This window comes from Ascidiella aspersa, chromosome 4, assembly GCF_963924565.1.
Source record: "Ascidiella aspersa chromosome 4, kaAscAspe10.2, whole genome shotgun sequence".
NCBI classification, from domain to species: domain Eukaryota; kingdom Metazoa; phylum Chordata; class Ascidiacea; order Phlebobranchia; family Ascidiidae; genus Ascidiella; species Ascidiella aspersa.
In genome coordinates, this window is record NC_139450.1 from 1808613 (window position 1) to 1826956 (window position 18344).

At 39.6% G+C, this 18344-nt stretch overlaps 1 protein-coding gene across 1 annotated transcript in view; it reads right to left on the minus strand.

The window, feature by feature from the left end:
* LOC146146590 (dual specificity tyrosine-phosphorylation-regulated kinase 2-like) overlaps nucleotides 1–18344 on the minus strand; it is a 39791-nt gene that overhangs the window by 16810 nt on the left and 4637 nt on the right. The window contains exon 2 of the mRNA XM_083386627.1: nucleotides 1885–2346. Within this exon, the coding sequence (XP_083242753.1) occupies nucleotides 1885–2082 (198 nt within the window). The 5' untranslated portion in view covers nucleotides 2083–2346. The remainder of the gene's footprint in view (nucleotides 1–1884; nucleotides 2347–18344) is intronic.

The following is an 18344-nucleotide window of genomic DNA, read 5'->3' on the forward strand; positions in this document are numbered from 1 at the left end:
AACATTAGGCCACCGGAATCTTTTTTTACACTTTTCGCGAAAATTGTAAAATTGGTGTGCGTCACAGTTGCTAAACCGGGCGCTTGCGTTAATATTTAAGCGCACCGCCCTTCACGTGTACGAATGGGTAAAGGGGGTCACTCTTTTAATTTCGAAACCTATAAATGGACCTGGCGGACACATAGGCGTTGAACTGTTGCACGCTATGGTCGGTATGATGCTTGCGACTTCATAAATAAGTTTGCGTCCATTAAGGACCAGAGGAAAGGCCAAACTGCAAATTAATTTTCCCCTTTTCTATAGTGCCGGGGTTCCTAATCTTATGACTTTCATTTTGTAGAAATAAATTCACAAAACAAGTATACCTAAAAAACCTTTCTGTTTTCGATCTTTGCTCGAATCCAGGGATTTTTAACTTGGTACGAGAACTGTTCAAAGGGGTGCGGGATGTTCAATCAGACACAAATAAAAATGTAATACTGCAATTCATTTTTTGCTAAGTCAAATGTAAAACTAACTTACAGTTTGGTATTGTGTTACTGTGTTATCAACTACTTGTATGAAAATTAAACTAAAATGGTTTTGTCATTTGGGCATTTCTAGAGGGGGGTGCGAGATTTGTTTAGTGATTTGAAAGGGGTGCAACGAGGAAAAAATTCAGGAACCACTGCTCTAATCACTCCAAGTAAGCAAAAAACGCCTTGTTTTCGAGTTAGTACAAACTCGGCCACACACTGCGCATACAGTTGGCCCCCACAAGCGAATTAACCGCTTCGCTATAGATAATAAAGCCATATCAAACAAGATGGACAGGTCATAGGCTGCCCAATTGCAGGATGACTGACAGACGACCAGCGTTGATATAAATTTCGATGCAATTTCATAAACAGATCGATCGCCTTGGCCAATCGACTTCAATCAGGATCTCTTGCTAGAGTCGTTGCAAGCAACCGACGGCTGCGGTATCGATTTTTTGCAGCCCTGACGTCAGAGCATGGGTTTGTGACGTCGTGACCTTTTGCACATGTGACGTCATAGCCTTATTGGCGGATAGTTTTGTCTTGCGAACAAAAGCCACAAAACTTGGTCGGTAAACAATGCAAACGTCGCCAGACATTTCGCTGGAGCTCGAAATTGCTTGACTAGAACTAATTCATTAGGCAGTGTTTCTCAACACAAAATTAATTTGACTTTTTGCGAGTGGGTTTGGGCAAGATTTCTCCAATACTTCAGAAAGTTTCAGAAGCCAACGAAGACGTGGCTCATATTAATTGAATTACAACTTTTTAATTCCAAGAAGCTGTTTTTGATTAATATTACTAGGCCTGATAGCAACAGTTTATTTATTAATTCTAACTTTCTAAGGTCAAATGATTTGTTTGCTAACAAAAACTTCCGTGAAGAAAATATCGAGTCGACAAAGCTTTCTTTTAAAATTACCCCTACAAGTGACAAATAGATGTAAAGACGCAAAATACAAACCAACGATTGTTTTTAGGTAGCTTTGGCATAATTCTGAAATAAACTTGGGCCGTATCTCGTTGCCTAAAGGTCTTGAAAAAAAATATTTTGGACAAAGATTAGCACCCAAAAAAACAAATTCTATAAGTGACGAATATGTACGCCGAAAAATAAACACGCTGAAAATAAAGTCACACGATTATTTTGAGCTGCTTTGGTGCAGTTCTGCAAAAATATAAGGCTTAATTTTTTTTTACCTAAAGGTCTTCAAAAACACTAGTTGAAAAAAAAAATAGAACCCATAAAAATTCTCCAAGGGGAAGGTTAATTAATATTCAAAAACAAAAATCACAAAAAACTCCCAGCCTCAGTTTCTAAAAAAAAATAAAAAAGACAACCGTTTAGTCGGCTCAGAACCCTCACCTGCAGTCCGTTGGACAGGTCGCTGATGCCGCCGAGCACCGCTTGACTTTTGATGGGCGGCAGACCGACGTGTGTACCAGAGTCTGCGATGGTGCGCTGGTGGTGATGGTGTGTGGTGTGCTGGTGCGGGTGGTTGTTATACATCGACCCGCTCATAAGGTTCTTGGTCAACATTGTCTTGTGCTTGTCATTCACCATCCCAGCGGCACTGAGCGCATGTTTTTTTATCGCGCCCTTGGTGAATTATACCCGGGGTTGGTTGGCTCGATTGGCTCTTCCGATGTTGGTTGCAAAGGTGGCGTTAGCGTTGTTTTTGCTCGAAGCGGCGAGTGCTTCTATTTCGGTCTATTTCTTTTCTTTTTGCTGTTTTTTTTTTGTGCGGCTCTTCAGTTACTCTATACGCAGGTGTCACACACACACGCACACGTACAACGCACAAACGCGGGTTAAGGCACTTTCAACCTGAAAAAGGTAAAACAGGGGATTTAGCGGAAGGATTCGAATCGACTTTAAAAACAAAAATTAAAAAGTATAGTTTGCTGTTTACATTTAAACTGTTGCTGTCAAAACTGAAAGGGTTTTTTCCTAAACCTTAAGGCTTATAGAGTTATTCCTAACTTAACGGATATCTGTTAATTGCAAAAACATGTATTCTGTATTGCATATGGCGTTTGGTATCTTTGCTAACTTGCGTTATTTCTTTAAGTCATGTTTATCTGTGTCTGAAAACTTTTGGCATTGCGTTCTAATAAACACGCCTTATTTCCTTGCATACCGAAAAGGTTACAAAATGTACAACGCACTACAAATGCCCTGTTATACACTATCGGGGAAATTTACCCCTCCAAAAACACAATAATCAGACAGCCACTGCTGCCGTTAAAATACATATGGAACACTTAATAAGACAACTCTCCGAAATCTGTTGTCGTTTGTACGTTTAAGATTTAATTTAAACAGCTCGACTCGATGACCGTAAGATCCTTTCGCCGTCCTTGTGTTATTCTTTATGCTCAATGTTTTTCAATGTTTGCAAAGATGCACAAAAACCAATTGAAATAACACAACATCGAAAACGTAGGTATTTCGCACTTCTGCTGTTTTTTCAGAAGTTAAAACCGACTGTCAGATTGGTTTCAAACGTATTACCTCCTGAATTGCATACAGGCCCAATAACGTTTTGGGAGCATAACTTTTCCCGACGGTCGGCGTTTAAATACTAAACTCGCACAAATTCGTACGACGAAAGACAGTACGCAAAAACATCTCGCTTTAACTAAACCAAGATCCTGCCAAAATTTGGGGAACGAAGCACTGAATATATGATAATGGAAATCACCTTGACCCTTGCAAGGTAAATGTCGACCTCAATTACTGATAACAAGTGATAAGTAACAGCAAAATACTAGCAATTTAGGTCAGAATTCATTCGAATTAAGATATACTAACGATGCCGGTGTTGGCGAAATAATATATATTATCTTTTAGTATCTTTTAATAGTGTCTGGCCTGAATTTCTAGCTTTGCTGGATTATTCTGCTGTTAAAATTACAGAAAGTTCGCATTGCTTCAAACAAATCTCACGCCTCGAGCAAACGCCAAAGCGCCCAACGGGTCTGAGAAATTAAAAATTGATCAATAGCCTATCCTCGGTAAGCTTGGAAAAAAACGCGTACAATACACAACATATAGCTGTAAGCTTGTACACGGCCGACGTGGCTTTTCAGCGTGTGCTGTAAACACGGGCTAGGATGCGCACCGAACGGGGGACAATGCCGCATACTTTCGCCCCCCATTGTTGTCGATTGTTTGTTGCGCGACCGGACGAAAAAACAATGGCGGTCGCGGCGTTGGGCTAAACAGATGCCCGGAGTAACAAGATACCCTCCCCTCTTTTGGCTCCACTCGTATACGGACACCCCAGGTCGAATGGCTCCCCCGATTTTTCGGCCGTTTCGCAGCGGGCTGGCACTTTTTTTTTGGTCTGTGCTTCTTTGCCGTTGCTTACTGCCTTGGTCGCCTGAATCGATCAATAGGAGATTTGTGCGAAAAAGATTTGTGCCATTTGCGAAATGCAAAAATCCTCTGTAACTAAACGGTCAAAAAGAGAATTGGACTTGCTAAAGGTGGGATAAGCGCCACTTGATTAAGACGGGGTTGCGTAAAGACGCCCAACCGAAAAGCAATGCCACAAACTAAAAAATATTCAAAAAAATAATCTTATTACTTGCTTTGAAAAATATAGAAAAAACGTCATTTTTCCGAAACCTGCAACATGGCAAAAAGTTAACACCTTTATTTACACCAGAAGAGCGATTTTTTCAGTTATATGGCGATTTTTTATTTATAATACAATGTATGATGGCGAACTGAACCAAGTTGCCTTAACGAGATTCCGACCTAACATATAGGTTAAACCTCTCTTGGCGAACAATCTTGAGCGTCCCTATACAGCACCAATCATCGATGAATGGCGACCGACAAACGTTCAACGCTCTGCAGCTCTTTCAAAAGCAGCAACGGTAAATGAACGTCAATGGCAAAACACAAAATACGAAATGCGTTAACGCTCCTCAATACAAAATCGGCATCCTAGACCAACCCAGTTGCTTTAAATCAATGTTTCTCAAACTAAAGGACACTACTCGGCCATGGACCAATCCTATAGGTCAGTAGTTCCCAACGCATGGGTCGCCGCCCAAAGTTGGGTCGCCTGATTATTTTGAGGGTCGCTTGTTTTTCAGGCATATTGTATCTTTTCACAAAACTGGAAATTATAATCACAAAATATGAAAACCAAACAGCGAAACCGGCTGGAAGTTAAAGCTGACATGCGTGACTCTATATGCTCAAGCAAAATAACGCCTCGATTTCAAAAACTCACTGAGAGCGATCGAGCACAACTATATGATTAGTGATTTAATAAACATATTATTTTTGGAAAAAGTAAATGCTTTTGTATAGTGCAGCTTGTTTGCAACGCAATCTTGTATTTGCTTGGGTCGCAAGATTATACCAAATTATTTTTTTTCAAAATGGGTCGCCTTAAAAACGTGTTGGGAACCACTGCTATAGGTCACCAAACTGTGGTTTGTCTTTGACATGTTAAGATGCACTGCATAGTTTTGTAAATTTATTTTTTACCACTTTAAAACAGATAAACGCAAAACGATACAAATCATATCAGGGTTAAACAGGATAGTCGCAACAGAGATAGAAAATATAAAACTTGCAAGCCAATGCTTCATTCCTTTCTTTTAAAAATAAACGGTTATAGCAGGGGTTCTTGAACTGGGCATTTTTTAGCACTATTTTTTTTGCCTACAGTGGTCCACGCGAGATGAAAGAAAATTTTAGGGGTCTGCGGTAAAAAAAGTTTAAGAACCCCAGGGTTATAGTTTGTTTTCCGTTTTTCCAATTCCGTTTTACAGCCATGTTAAAATTTACCAATTTAGGCTACATACTTTCAAACAACTTCTGCCGAGATAATATAATTAAAACTATGTAAGAGGACCAATAGCCCGAACTGAAATCTTTACGCCTCAACCAATTCCGTTTTGGTGCAGTAACTACAACAGGGCTTGGCGTATGTATGTGGTGTACACAGACCTTTTTACCTTCGCTCTTAAAGCTTCCTATATTGTAGCAACCTGGACGAACACTGAATGCTAAACACCACTAGAAACTTATCAAATAAATTGACCGACATGTGTGCTAATTGAAGCGACCGTGACTCTTTGAGGCCAATTTTTGTGCGTGTGCGATCTTGGTTTAATTAAAAAAGGCCTACAATTCCTATGAAGTGAACCCTTAAAGTGGCCACGAAAAGGGAAAATTGGGCATGGAACACAGGTTATTAAGCTTTTTTTAACGCGGAAACCCTAAAGATAATTTGCTTCGTGATGATCAGGGTCGGCATGTAAATTTTAGAGATGACGTAAAAAATAGACGTCATAAACAGGTAGAATTAAGAAAGCTGCTGATTTCAGTTCAACAAATGTGAAACTGAAATGAAGTGTAACTACATTTAATTAAAAGGCGATTTTTTCAATTAAACCATTATTTCAAATAAAATTTAAACCATCTAAAATGTTACACCAAAATTTCGATTAGACCTTCATTGACGCCATAAAACTAGTCCACGCACCCCCAAGGGGTACACCGTTTAAGAACCTCTGGCCTAAAACCATTTATTTGGCGAGGCGAGTTTTGACTGATCGGCAACCTGTTCGACCTGCAATCTAACAAGCAAGTAATGAGTCTCGCGACTTCATGCTGAGCAAATTGCATAGGGGTGACGGTCTCTGCAGCTGTTTATACGTATAGTCTCGTCATTTATTCAACTCCAGTGTACAGGCTTAACCGTGACAGGTTTTATTTGACGTAAGCGCGTCCTAATTTTTTCCACATGCACCTGCGTAAGATTTCGCACGCGGATTGTACTTCGATCGACCTCATGAGCTACGGCTTATCCTGGTAAGGAGCTGGTCTAAATATAGCCGCATCAAAAGCCGGGCATATGTCGGTGCTGGAATTGTATTGAGGCGCATTGCGACTTTAGAGCGATGAATATTTCATGGCAGAGGAAATATAACGGCACTCTGTTTATACGAAACCGCTACCGTCGTTAGGTGTCAATTTTAAAGCTGCTGATCCAAGTTTTAATTAACAGAACGGTGTCTAAATAAAGCTTCGAATAAAAAAAAATTAAATTGATAAAAATACGAGCGTTTTTTGACGCAATGTTCCACTACAAATGGGGTCAGGCAGTGTGAGTTACATTTTGTTACGGAAAACAACTTTAACTTCATTACTAGACGGAACTGCCCTGGACAGAAAACATCCCACCAGACAGTTCATTTGTACGTCTGGGCTGGGGTGTTTTACGCGTTGTTAGAGGCATACGGCAGAGATGGCCAGCCAATAAGAGACCATAAGGCGCATTTTGTCTTTAAACATTCGGTGTTAATCGTTTTTTCACTGTTAAAAGTCGAATCATACACACAACACCAATTGAATTACATCGTGATTTTTTTACTTGAACAATTGTTCAGCTAGATTTATTTTAAAACGCGAACTGTTATCAACATTGCAGATTAAATATAAACAAACAATGCAATTTATCACTCATTGGAAAATACGTAAACTTGCCTAAAAATCGTCGCCGTTTCGGCACAAGGCCTGAGCAAAGCACCCCAGGCAATTACGTGACGTCATCAACACGAGAGGCTTTGTGACGTCACACAGAGCGACTCTCGGGGGGCAGGGGGGTCTCGCCTCAGTGACGCACAATGGGTTTGTTTTGACGGTCGTAACACCCCGTGAACTGCGTCGCCTTTTCGAGAGCATTCGTAAGGCAAGTTTCCAGCGAAACCTTTGTATGTGACGACGTGTAGTTTTGCCCGGCAACGCTTTTTGGATAAACTGAAGCACAGAGAACGAATGGCAAAGCACATACAGAAGTAGGCCGCTTTTTGAACGTTTCTAATAACTCTTTATTCGTTTTTACCATCTAAAGTTTAGATGTTCACAAAATGCTGCCTACTTCTGTATTGGCTGTGATCCTCATTCTATACGTCTAACTACAACCTCATTTCATTATCTTAAGAGTTATTCGAAACGTTCAAAATGCTACTTACTTCAATATGGGCTTTGATATTCATTCTACGTCTAACTACAACCTCAAACCATTATGTTCCGAAGCACATATACACAAGATATACAGGATATGCCTGGTGTTGTTAAACTGGTACTAACCGCTGTAACTGTCTGAGAAAATTGGCTTTCAAAAAGAACTGGTAAAACAAACCGACGGCATTGTTAAAGCTACCTAAACTAGGCTTAATTACAAAAACGCTGCACTATGTAAGCATTTAACGAACGTATACAGTATAGCGCTTTGACAGACTGAACTACTGCGCTCTTGCTGTGCACAAGCAAGCGAATGGACGGCGACATACTCAGGTCTGTTTTACACAGCTCGTTCGTCAAATACCGGTCGCTGCTTTCGGTCATGCCTTCGTTACTTCTGTTGCTATTTGCACCCGAGCCTGGTAACACCCTAGCGTTAGAGATTGAATTCGCTGCTTGTACATCTCTTGACGGCTCTACAGGCCACCTTACACTGATACTTCGAACTCGTTTTTAACCTTAAATTAAAGCGATTTTTAGGTAGTAGAAAAAACGTACATTTAAAACTGAAAAGCCTTGTGCGATTTTAAGCGGCCTTTCAAACATATTCTGCGTCAGTGGTTGTCAATTTTTTAGCGGCAAATCTTCAAGTCTATTTGTGTTACAAATAGTTTATTTCTCAATATTATAAAAAGTTTCCGCTAAGTTAAGAATCTTTTGAGGCGCATTGGTGTTTCGCGGTACACAACTTAAGAATCACTGCTCTGGGAACATCTCTTTGTCAGTACACTGAAAATTCCCCTTTTAACTGATTTAGTGTCGTTTTAACCAAGCAGTAAAACAGCATTGCGAAAAAACTCTATCGCCTTTCAAAACGAATTTCTAACTAAATAGGACCTAGTTGCTTAAGCGCCATTGCAAAATGCCGAAATGCCGCTGCAAATGAGGACAACGAAATAACAGGACTGTCTCGATTTGAATAGATCAAACGCCCCGCCTCATGTAAAACGCAAAAACTTAGCACTAATGTTTCGCACCTACTCGAAAACAAAAGGTAAGTTTTTCACGCCTGTTTATTTGAACAAGGTCAACAGAAGTGGAATATCACACGCCGTAAAATTAAGATTTTTCAACATTATTTTCAATCACTTTTAGCTTCATTTATTGGACGCAGAACAAACTTGGGTCGCAAGCCTAAACCACCGATAGAGCCTTTTTTTCTTTTTTACCAGCGACCAATTTCCTAGATTTGCTACGCGGTTGAATCTAAAGGTTCACATATTTTTCGCTAAACTGGTCGATTTAACTCTCGATTTTGACTAAGTGTCAACATGCAGAAAATCTAGCCCCCGAATGAAATACATATTGTCAGCTAAGTACAACAATGCAGTATAAAAACGCCCTGCACTAAATCTACTGCAATCAATAAACACCAATAAAAAATCAAATAGTTGCCCAAACAAGTTAGGCAAAGAAGGACATTACACTACAAAGCACTCTTTGACAGCACAAATAAATCTAGGTCAACTGACATGCTGCTAATTTCATTTAGAGTGCTATGCGTTTATGCGTTTTAAAGCGAGTGCATCATTCGAAACTGGCCAGGGCTCTGTGACACTTCGCAGGCGTTTATTACGTCACAGAGAGGCTGTCAGCTGTTGCCTGCCGTGGGTTGACAGTGTGGGCCAATTCACGCATATGAGGCTGTATGAAAAGGCAGAGTCCATTTTTTCCAAATGTGCTAGGCTCATTTAAATATTCACATAAATTAACATAATAATAATGCTCTTATAGGAGTGAAATACATTTATCTTAACCATCTAAACAGCTTGTTTTCAACTTTTTTAGCTTGCGGCGCACTAAGAAAGTTAAACAATTTCGCGCCACACTTTCTTCATATCGGTACAATTATAATTTTGCGAGCAGCTTTAGCGGACGGCAAGTCAACAGTTAAATGGCATACAGCTATCAGCTTGCGATTAAATATTCAGATTTAAGTTTTTCATGCTTGTCTGTTGCTCTGCAGCCCTATTTGACATACGGAAAGGTATTTTGCGATAATAAAAAGTTATGGGGCTAAATTAAGAATGTTTTAAACTACAGAACCATAAACCTCCCGATTTTCGGTTTCAAGTTTTAACTTTATTAGATCTTCTTAAGAGCGAAAAATGCCACATACAAAATGTATTTCTGCTGAAGGGGCCAAAACTGTACAAAATTTTTAATAATTAGAAAAACGAAAAGCCTCTCTTTTTTTGGAGAGGCCTTGTAGAAAAAGCCTCACCGCTTTTGACGCAATAGGGTAAACATTACGCAGTTTCTAAAGCCTAAACAATTATAGTGAGTTATGTAATGGCGTGGCTCTAAAAGGCACGAAGAGGCCATGAGCGCACCATATAGAAACTGAGTCACGGTTTGCATTAGATTGACGCACTACACGCAACCGACTAGTGTTTTTCGATTTCGCAAAACATATGCGATATTTGGTCGTTCTCTTGCAATAACGAACGCAGCGTATTGTTTGGAGATTGTAAACACATTCTACGTTTGACACTGTCTCGGTCAAAGATGTACCGGACGAAGACTGATAAAACTACTTGGCATCGGGTATCGGCTCCGGTCCAATATTATAGGACAATCCTTATCGATTTCATTAGTTGTTTATGCATTTTATCCATGATTTGCGATCTAACGAAGCGTTTCCTCTTAGCATTAAATTTCTACAAGAACAATCAAATTAAGTGACTGAGGTTTTTAACGTATGAGAAAATTTTGACTTAAAATTGCATTTGCACGACCTAAATTTAACCGTTAATTTGTCTTTTTTGTCACTGTAATGACATCTTTTGATTTCCAATGGCGCGGTACTTTTTGACCAAAATATCGGTATCGCAATAATGTACTAAGTACAGAACATCTCCATTCCAGCGTAGTGTTGTTTGAACCGCTTTCAACCAATCCACATATGCCGCCCTTTAACGAATTTCTTTCAATTGCAAGCTGTAGAAGTTAGATACGTTGACAAATACACCGGCAATTTACAGCGCAACCAAAAGGTGAAATGCTCGTCAGCCATAAATGTCAAGCACATTATAAACCCATTTATTAGGAACATAAAAGTATGCGCTATTGGCGCCGCTCTAAAGTTAGCTGTGCACTTAAAAAAGACGGGTACATACGTCAAACTGCAGCGCTGCTATTAATATGCAAATGTGAGTGACGGCGAATTATGGCAATTTAGCGATGTAACGCTACTCTCTAATGTATGTCGCAGAGGATGGCGTTCTGACACCGACGACATTTGCAACATGTATATTTAATGCGCCGTTTTTCAGGGAGCGAGCCACAAAGTATACCGAACTATTTTCGTCGAATGTTCATCTTGGAGTTTTCGCCCGGCGCTATTGACTTATCTCAAAATGAAGCAATACTGCAGTGGTTCTCAACCGTGGTACCGCGGCGCCCTGGTGTGCCATTTCTAAAGCTCAAGGGTGCCGATAAGTATTTAAGAATTTGTAAGAGTCTGATTTTTGCTCATTTGGTAAGCTTCTTGATACAACTATTTGTGCACGATTAGAGACCATTATATTAAAAATAATATCTTCCTGCATGTTTTACGTTGATTGTGTTGTTCCAGTTTCATTTATAGTGACATTTCAGTAAAATACTCAACGAAAATTCCAGTCGAGGTGCCGAAAATCTAATTATTATTTTCAAGGGGTGCCGTAAGCCAGAAAAAATTGAGAATCATTGCAATACTGGCTAGGGGTGTATGATACGTGGTATTTTATTATGCAGCAGATAGCCGATATTTTAGGGATAGGTAAAATCAGCTGCAATGTTTTTTTGTCGGTTACCAGAAAAGAATTAGTTGCGTTCCGAAACCATTGCTGAAGTGTTATACAATTGGCGTCGGGTACCGGATCTAATTCAATATTATCGGGGATCCTTCATAACGTATTATTTTGTAAGGTCTATTTCGGACGTTTTCTACTTGTATCCTTTGTTAGCCGTAAAGCGTCGCGCGTTGGTGAATATAAAGAAGCTTCCTGCTTGAAATCTCGAGTTTCAAATTGAAATCCGTTAAAAAGAAATGAGCTGAGACAATAGAAGCGTCCTAAGTTACTTACTTGGCTATCAGTGCAAGCTTTAACGGTATATAAAGACAAATTGTATTGATTATCTGAGGTTCACTACAATTTTTGCGAAAGCTTGCCGAGAATTCAATACAATTTGTCTTTATATAGTGCCACCTTATTAACCTATTTAGAATAAGACAAGCACGGCCATTTACAAAGACAGGTTTATAAAGTGTTTTTTTACCATTTAGCGCCGTTTCCCCAAACAACTTCGGAGTCAACTACCCTTTTAAGATAATGTTAAGTAACGATCTGCAAAAAAATTGTAAAAACAAAACCATCGGACTGTCTATCTAGTGTTCCTCAACCCATTGGTCGCGACACAACATTTGTTTGCTGATTTAGTTGGTTGGGTCGCCAACTGTAATAGTTCGCATGGTCAGATTTAATTGAGGTCGATTCTAAGAAAGATAGCTCAAAAAAATTGAAAAAAATGCGGAAGCAATAAGAAGAGATTAAATAACTTAAAAAAGTTCCGGGAAGAGAATTGGGTCGCCAAAACTTGGCCGTATTAGTTACGCTTATGGTAGTAAAAATAAAAAAACAGCTTCTCGGGTAATTGTGTTAACCAACGTTTCGGCAACCTATTCAAATCTCCTTCTTCAGGTAAAAGACACTGAACGCTCGTAGTACAATATATAGAACTTACGCTTAGCATTTGGGTCAAAAACAAATGTTGAGAAACACTGGTTTATGACGACTTACTAATTCCAATTGAATGAGCATTGCGAATACAAACAGTCGGACACCTTAGTCGAAATCAATGCAAGCAAAATTATCACAAGCTGTCTTAACACTATCCTGTTATTCTTCGATTCTACCGAAGCTTAAACGCGACACAGAAGCAAAAACGCGGCGTTTTCAAGGCAGGTAAAGATATCTCACGCCAGTACGCAACGAGCCAACTCAACACTTCTCCGAAAATCTCCAATCTGCAAACACACACACACTTATATATATATGCTCGAGTGGGGCGAATGGGCGTAAACACCACGCAACAACACTACATTCTCCCACCTCGCGTACACACCAGCCACAATAATAGCCAACACCTCGCGCCCGTTGCACCCGGACATCGATCGCAAGCTGCGAGGGCTCCCAAGACACGCGCGCGCGCAAGCCTGTGATGTCATAATGCAGGGTAGAGCGATGGGAGACCCCATGGCCTGTGTGACGCAACACTCCCAAAGGGTTGACGAAGTGGCAGCTGCATTGCTTGCCGTTAATCCAACCGCTTGTCAGCACATGGATTGGTCTGTGAAAGCATTCTCCGCTGGGGGGTTTACTGGCGCCGGGCCCGTGGAACCATGTTCCGTGGACAGGGGCGCCCTTATAAGGGGACGTTACAGGGGGGTAGGGCCAAATATGGGGGTAACCGGAGTCCGCTGTTGCTCAATGTTTTTATGTGTATGCTGGTGTGGGCGCGAAGATTTTGGCGATATTAGACTGATAAAGGCGTTCGATAATATCGGCTACAGGCTACGAGTCCATGTTCGTCGTTCGATACAGTGGTGGTATCGTAACCTGTCCGATACTATGGCTGGTACTGGTAGTATAGATTCCCATCCGACGCCAAATTTACTTGACTTCATCAATGTTTACAATCGAACGTAGAGTTTTCGAGCTTTAAAGTTATTTTTTGTTAGTCAACTGTCGAGAATACGCCAGCATTTTTAGATAAACGGACATATCTACACTTGGTGCAAACTATCGTGTATCGCTATTGAAATAAGCTCCGTGTCAATCATCTCCACAAACTGGTACAACAAACTGTTTTTTACTAATGTGCGAAGTTGCTCTTTGAAATACGATTTCGACCATTTTTGTTTCAATTGGAGCGAAGCGGGGAACATTTTTTTTTTTTTTTTAATTTTTTTCAGCCTTTGCCCACCAGTTCAAAACCTTTAAGCGGTACGGCCTTCACGCTAGTAATAATAAGCACAAATCCTAATTGCCTGGCCGAAAATCTGTGAGGGTTGCGCGTACGAATTGAGACAGAACGGTGAGAAAAGCGCTTTAGCGCCGTCTGGTAAAACGAGAATGACCATTTCATTTCCTCGCAGCTGCATGTCAACAAATAAAGGGGCTTTCCCGCTTGTTTTCATTTATTTCTCCCGGGGGTAGCGAATCGGAAAATTGATTGGTGAGTCAGAGCGCCTGGGTCGAAAGGCGTCTTGCACTTTCCGGGCTGTGGTTTTACAGAAGGCACGACTAAAATTGGAACTCAATTTGCAACTTGGGATTTCGCTTCGTTTGTTGAACTGCTAAATGACAGGGCCCGCGTGTGGGCTGTCAGTGCTTCTCAACAATTTTTACTAAAAAAAGCAAAGCATCATCCCACATTTTATGAGCGATGCTTTGATTTACTTCTCAGGCTTATTAACGTAAGATGATACAAGCATCGAAATGTTTTAATAAAGATGATTTAGATCTACTCATTATCAAGCTATCAAAAAATATGTTTTTGTTGTTTTGACAAAACGGTTTAATTTAGGACTTATTTAACAACGGAAATGTTACAATGCACGACAAAATGTTGGTCAGGCTGTCGCCGTCTATTAGAGTCATGTCATTATTTTTGTTCATAGAAAATAATTTGCAAACACGCGAAATTTGCATATTGGTTAATGACGTAAATACTTTTTCGGCCATTGAATGCTTTCACGAACAAACAGCCAAGTAACTTTAAATTTGTTCGCGAAAAAAATTACCAAATTACGTCACAACGCTGTAAATTTTTGTATGTGACTAAATTTTAGCAAAATATTTGGCGCTGTGCAAGAATTCTACCACATTTATTTTAGGTACAGTAACCTTACCAGTCGTCAAAATTGAAAATTGCAAAATTGTAGAATAAATTTAATAATTCTTGACCCACACGCACACACACGCTAACTCGCACCCTAACATAAATACTTTTCCTTGATCTAAAAGTTATTTGAACGTGGTTGGATTGTAGACCAGCGCCAAATATGGCTGTTTCAATATTAGGGGAAAATTATTTCAAAAAACAAATTATTGTTTTAACTAAGATAATAGATGTCGTCACAACCACCAATAGACAACAAAATCAGCTGTATTAATTACTATGGGCTGATAAATTTACCGATTAACTCATTAATTATTGTACAAGAACAAGCCCATGGCGCATTTAAAAGAATTGAATGATAAGAGTGCAATTTTCTGCGGTACAGCAAAAACAGACTTTGCTAGCCCTTAGGCCGACGTGTCAATCAATAGTAAACCGTTGCAGGACAATTGTAATGGAAATGCAGGTTGTGTTGTACGAGCATCGATTAACACGTCGAGATAGGGAACCAATTAACACGTTTTGGAAGGGTGCTGACTGCTGGTTCTAATCAGCGCTGTTTCTTGCTCCCAAACGCGGTGGTGCCTTGTTTAATTTTAATTTACTATCGCAGGTACTCTGCCATTAGAAAGGTTCAATGCGTTATGAGGCAAACGTTGTTTTGCTTGACAAACCTACTTTTCAATGACAGTATTTTTAACTGTTTTTTTGTTTTCATTTCTGAGCAATGATTGTGATCGATAAAACCATAAAAATATTTGAATAACGAATCTTTGAGAGATCTTCTTTCTCGTTTTAGGCTAAGTATGCGCAAAATTTGTCATGTTGCTCGTTGAATGCGCCAATAAACTAAATACAAACAAAGTTGCTGGCCACCATATGCTTATCAATCAAGGCGACATAAAAGATGCAATAAATGGACTCTGTCGTTGCCGAAACGCGGACAAGGTGGAAGGAAATACGGAGCCAACGACCTCGCGGAGGACCTAGCTGTTGAACTGCTCGACTGGATTCGCCGGTAAGCTAACGCAAATGTAAATAGGCGCATGTATCCGTTGGTGAGTCAACTTTGAACGACCTTTCTCCTAACATATCGTCAGCGACGATATATATATATATGTTTATATCAGGGGTTCTTACATTGTGGCCCGTGGCCCCTTGAGGGTACGCGGAGTTCTTTTAGGGGGTATATAAAAGCCTAATTTTAATATTGGAATATAAAAAAAAACAGGTTTTCATAAAAAAATAAACGCTTTGGTGCCTCTCCTTGAATGCATTTGTCTCCATTTTAGTTTCACATTTTTTGAACCGAAAAAAGGCGACATTACTGCCTGTTTAACCATCCATGAAATATTCTGCAAAAGAGTTTTATTCGTAAAAGCGTACAGTGGGTTTATTAAAGCATTGAGCGTTCGTTTAAAGTGCTTATCGCTTATATAAGAGCCCTTATCGGCCAAATACACACACTACTATATACGCTCGGTTTAGAAACCCTTGACAAAGCCGCTGAATCACGTATATTTGCGTTGGGCTTTTCTGGTCAACATTTACAGAGTGGTACGTGGGGTCAGACTGATGCAAATATAGTAACAGTGCGCAAAAAGCACTCGTCAATAATGAAATACTCAATTGAGACGTGATGTAGCTGGCATCGCCGCATATTACGCAAAACAAAGGTATAGCTTCTTTAGGTTAAAGGAAATGAGCGTTTTAACTAAGATAAATGTAGGGGTACAAGATACTTCATACTCTATTACATAACTATTTTCTATATTATGGGCAATACGCGTGGCCTGTTACCAATGACGTCATTATTGTACGCGCGGCCGGTTACCAGTGACGTCATTACTCTATGTCCACCATGTTGTTAGCCACAATTAACTATATCCGTGAAAGTGTACTTCTCACTAACTGTTTTCGCAAAAAAAAATTTCTAAAAAACCTTTAACGTACAGAACACCGCGTAAATTCGCAAATTGCAGCTGAAATCGCGATATGATTTTTATTACTTACTTTGTATCGGGTATCGGCTTTGATCCGATATTATCGGACATTCCTAGACCTAAATATTGGCGTTACTGGGCGGGCCTGGTTTTGGGGGTGTGGCCGCGATGAATTTGGGGGCGTGGCGCAATCGTACAAGCTGAAGTACCAAGGTGTGCTGGCGTTGTTTACCTAAGTCAAGGGTGCTTCAGCAAATCATTTGAGGGAAATTAAATTTCTGCGCTAACACGATTAACGTCATCACCTTAGTTTAAATACCTACGTTGCTAAGCGCAGTGGTTCTACATCAATATCGACAAATAAACATGCCAAAAGTTTGGAGCAAGGTTCTATGTGCGGTTATGGTCCAGACTTTTTTTACAATGTGCCAGATAGCTGAAATAATTAAATATCGCGGGTTTTGGCTAAATTTAACAATTTATCTAAACAATATTAAACGAAGCAAGCTTTTAAAATTATTCAACCAAATATATATTTCGGCAAAGATTTACGATCCAACGTAGCTATTCTACCTTAAAATGTAAACTAATCAAAAAATAGCAAGGTAACAACTGGAGGTAACTAAACTTCTTAACGCCGAAGTAGATTTTGGCTTAATGACTCGTAAAATTACCTTTAAACATTTCATTTTAACTGTTTTGCTTTTCTAGCATACTAATAACGTCATTGTTATCGGATCGTATCAGTATAAAATATCAAGTATCAGCATCCCCATATCGTATATGGGCACTTGGACGATTGTCGACATATAATTTAGCCATTTTAAACTATGAAAGTTACACGAAACATCATTGTTAAAATATATGTGTAAACAAAAAACAACGCTTAAAACTGTATAGATTATAGAAATTTGCCTTTTTATTCAATCCACTTCATGTTTTGAGCAAGGTTTCACTTAAACATAACTGCTGCGCGCATTTTTAAAACAACATTTCGATTGCATTTACCTCTAAAGAAATGCCAATCATAACCATAATAGTAAATACGTAAATACACTGGATGTACTTTCGGGTTTGTGTATATTGCATAGCTTTAAGTTTGTACCAAATTGGTTTCCTGGAAGTGTACGGATAGATGTTAAACGCGCTCGCGAAGCGAAAAACAATGCATTTTAAATGCCTGCAAAAACAAGCCATGACATGTCACTAAATTCCGACGATTCTGCTCTTGCAGAAGATTAAACTGCCATTGCAGAAGATTAAACTGCCATGTAGCGCCAAACACGGATTAGGCCATGACAGAACAGCAAGTATACGCTTATCTCAGGACAATGTCGCGGTTAGGCTATTGGTTAAAGAAACTAACAAATTGCTACACGGTGTTGAAGTGAGATATTGATGATTTACTGACAGCTTATTGGCAAAGCCACATGCCGGATATGTCCTAGCTCGTAAATTTAAATCGTATGGCTCTCAGCAGCGATTTATGACTTCCTTGTACTCCTAGTTCATGGTATTCAACCTGAGGTGCACTTTCCAGACAGTCTACGTCTATAAATTTATTTTATATATTAAATATTATTGCGGCTGTCGTAAGTTATATTCTTTCTTTACATTAAAACGGCGTTATAATCCAAATAGGGCGACTCTTGCGCAGTACGCGACTTTCTCAGCCGATTTTTCGGCTTCAATAAACAGCAAATCTCAGCACATGTGGTTTTCTTTGAAACGCAGCAACAGCAAAATACAACTAGCTATTACGCGCTCAAAACCTTAGAACCACTGCTGTAGATTGTCTGAATGCGGACTAACCTTTGGTCTACGAGAGTGTTCTCAACCTTTTTTGCAGGGGTTTAAATACTAAGCGTAAATATTACAGAAAAGCTTCGGCGACCCAAGTCTTTTAACAAAATACATTAGCGTTGCTGGGTTCGAAAT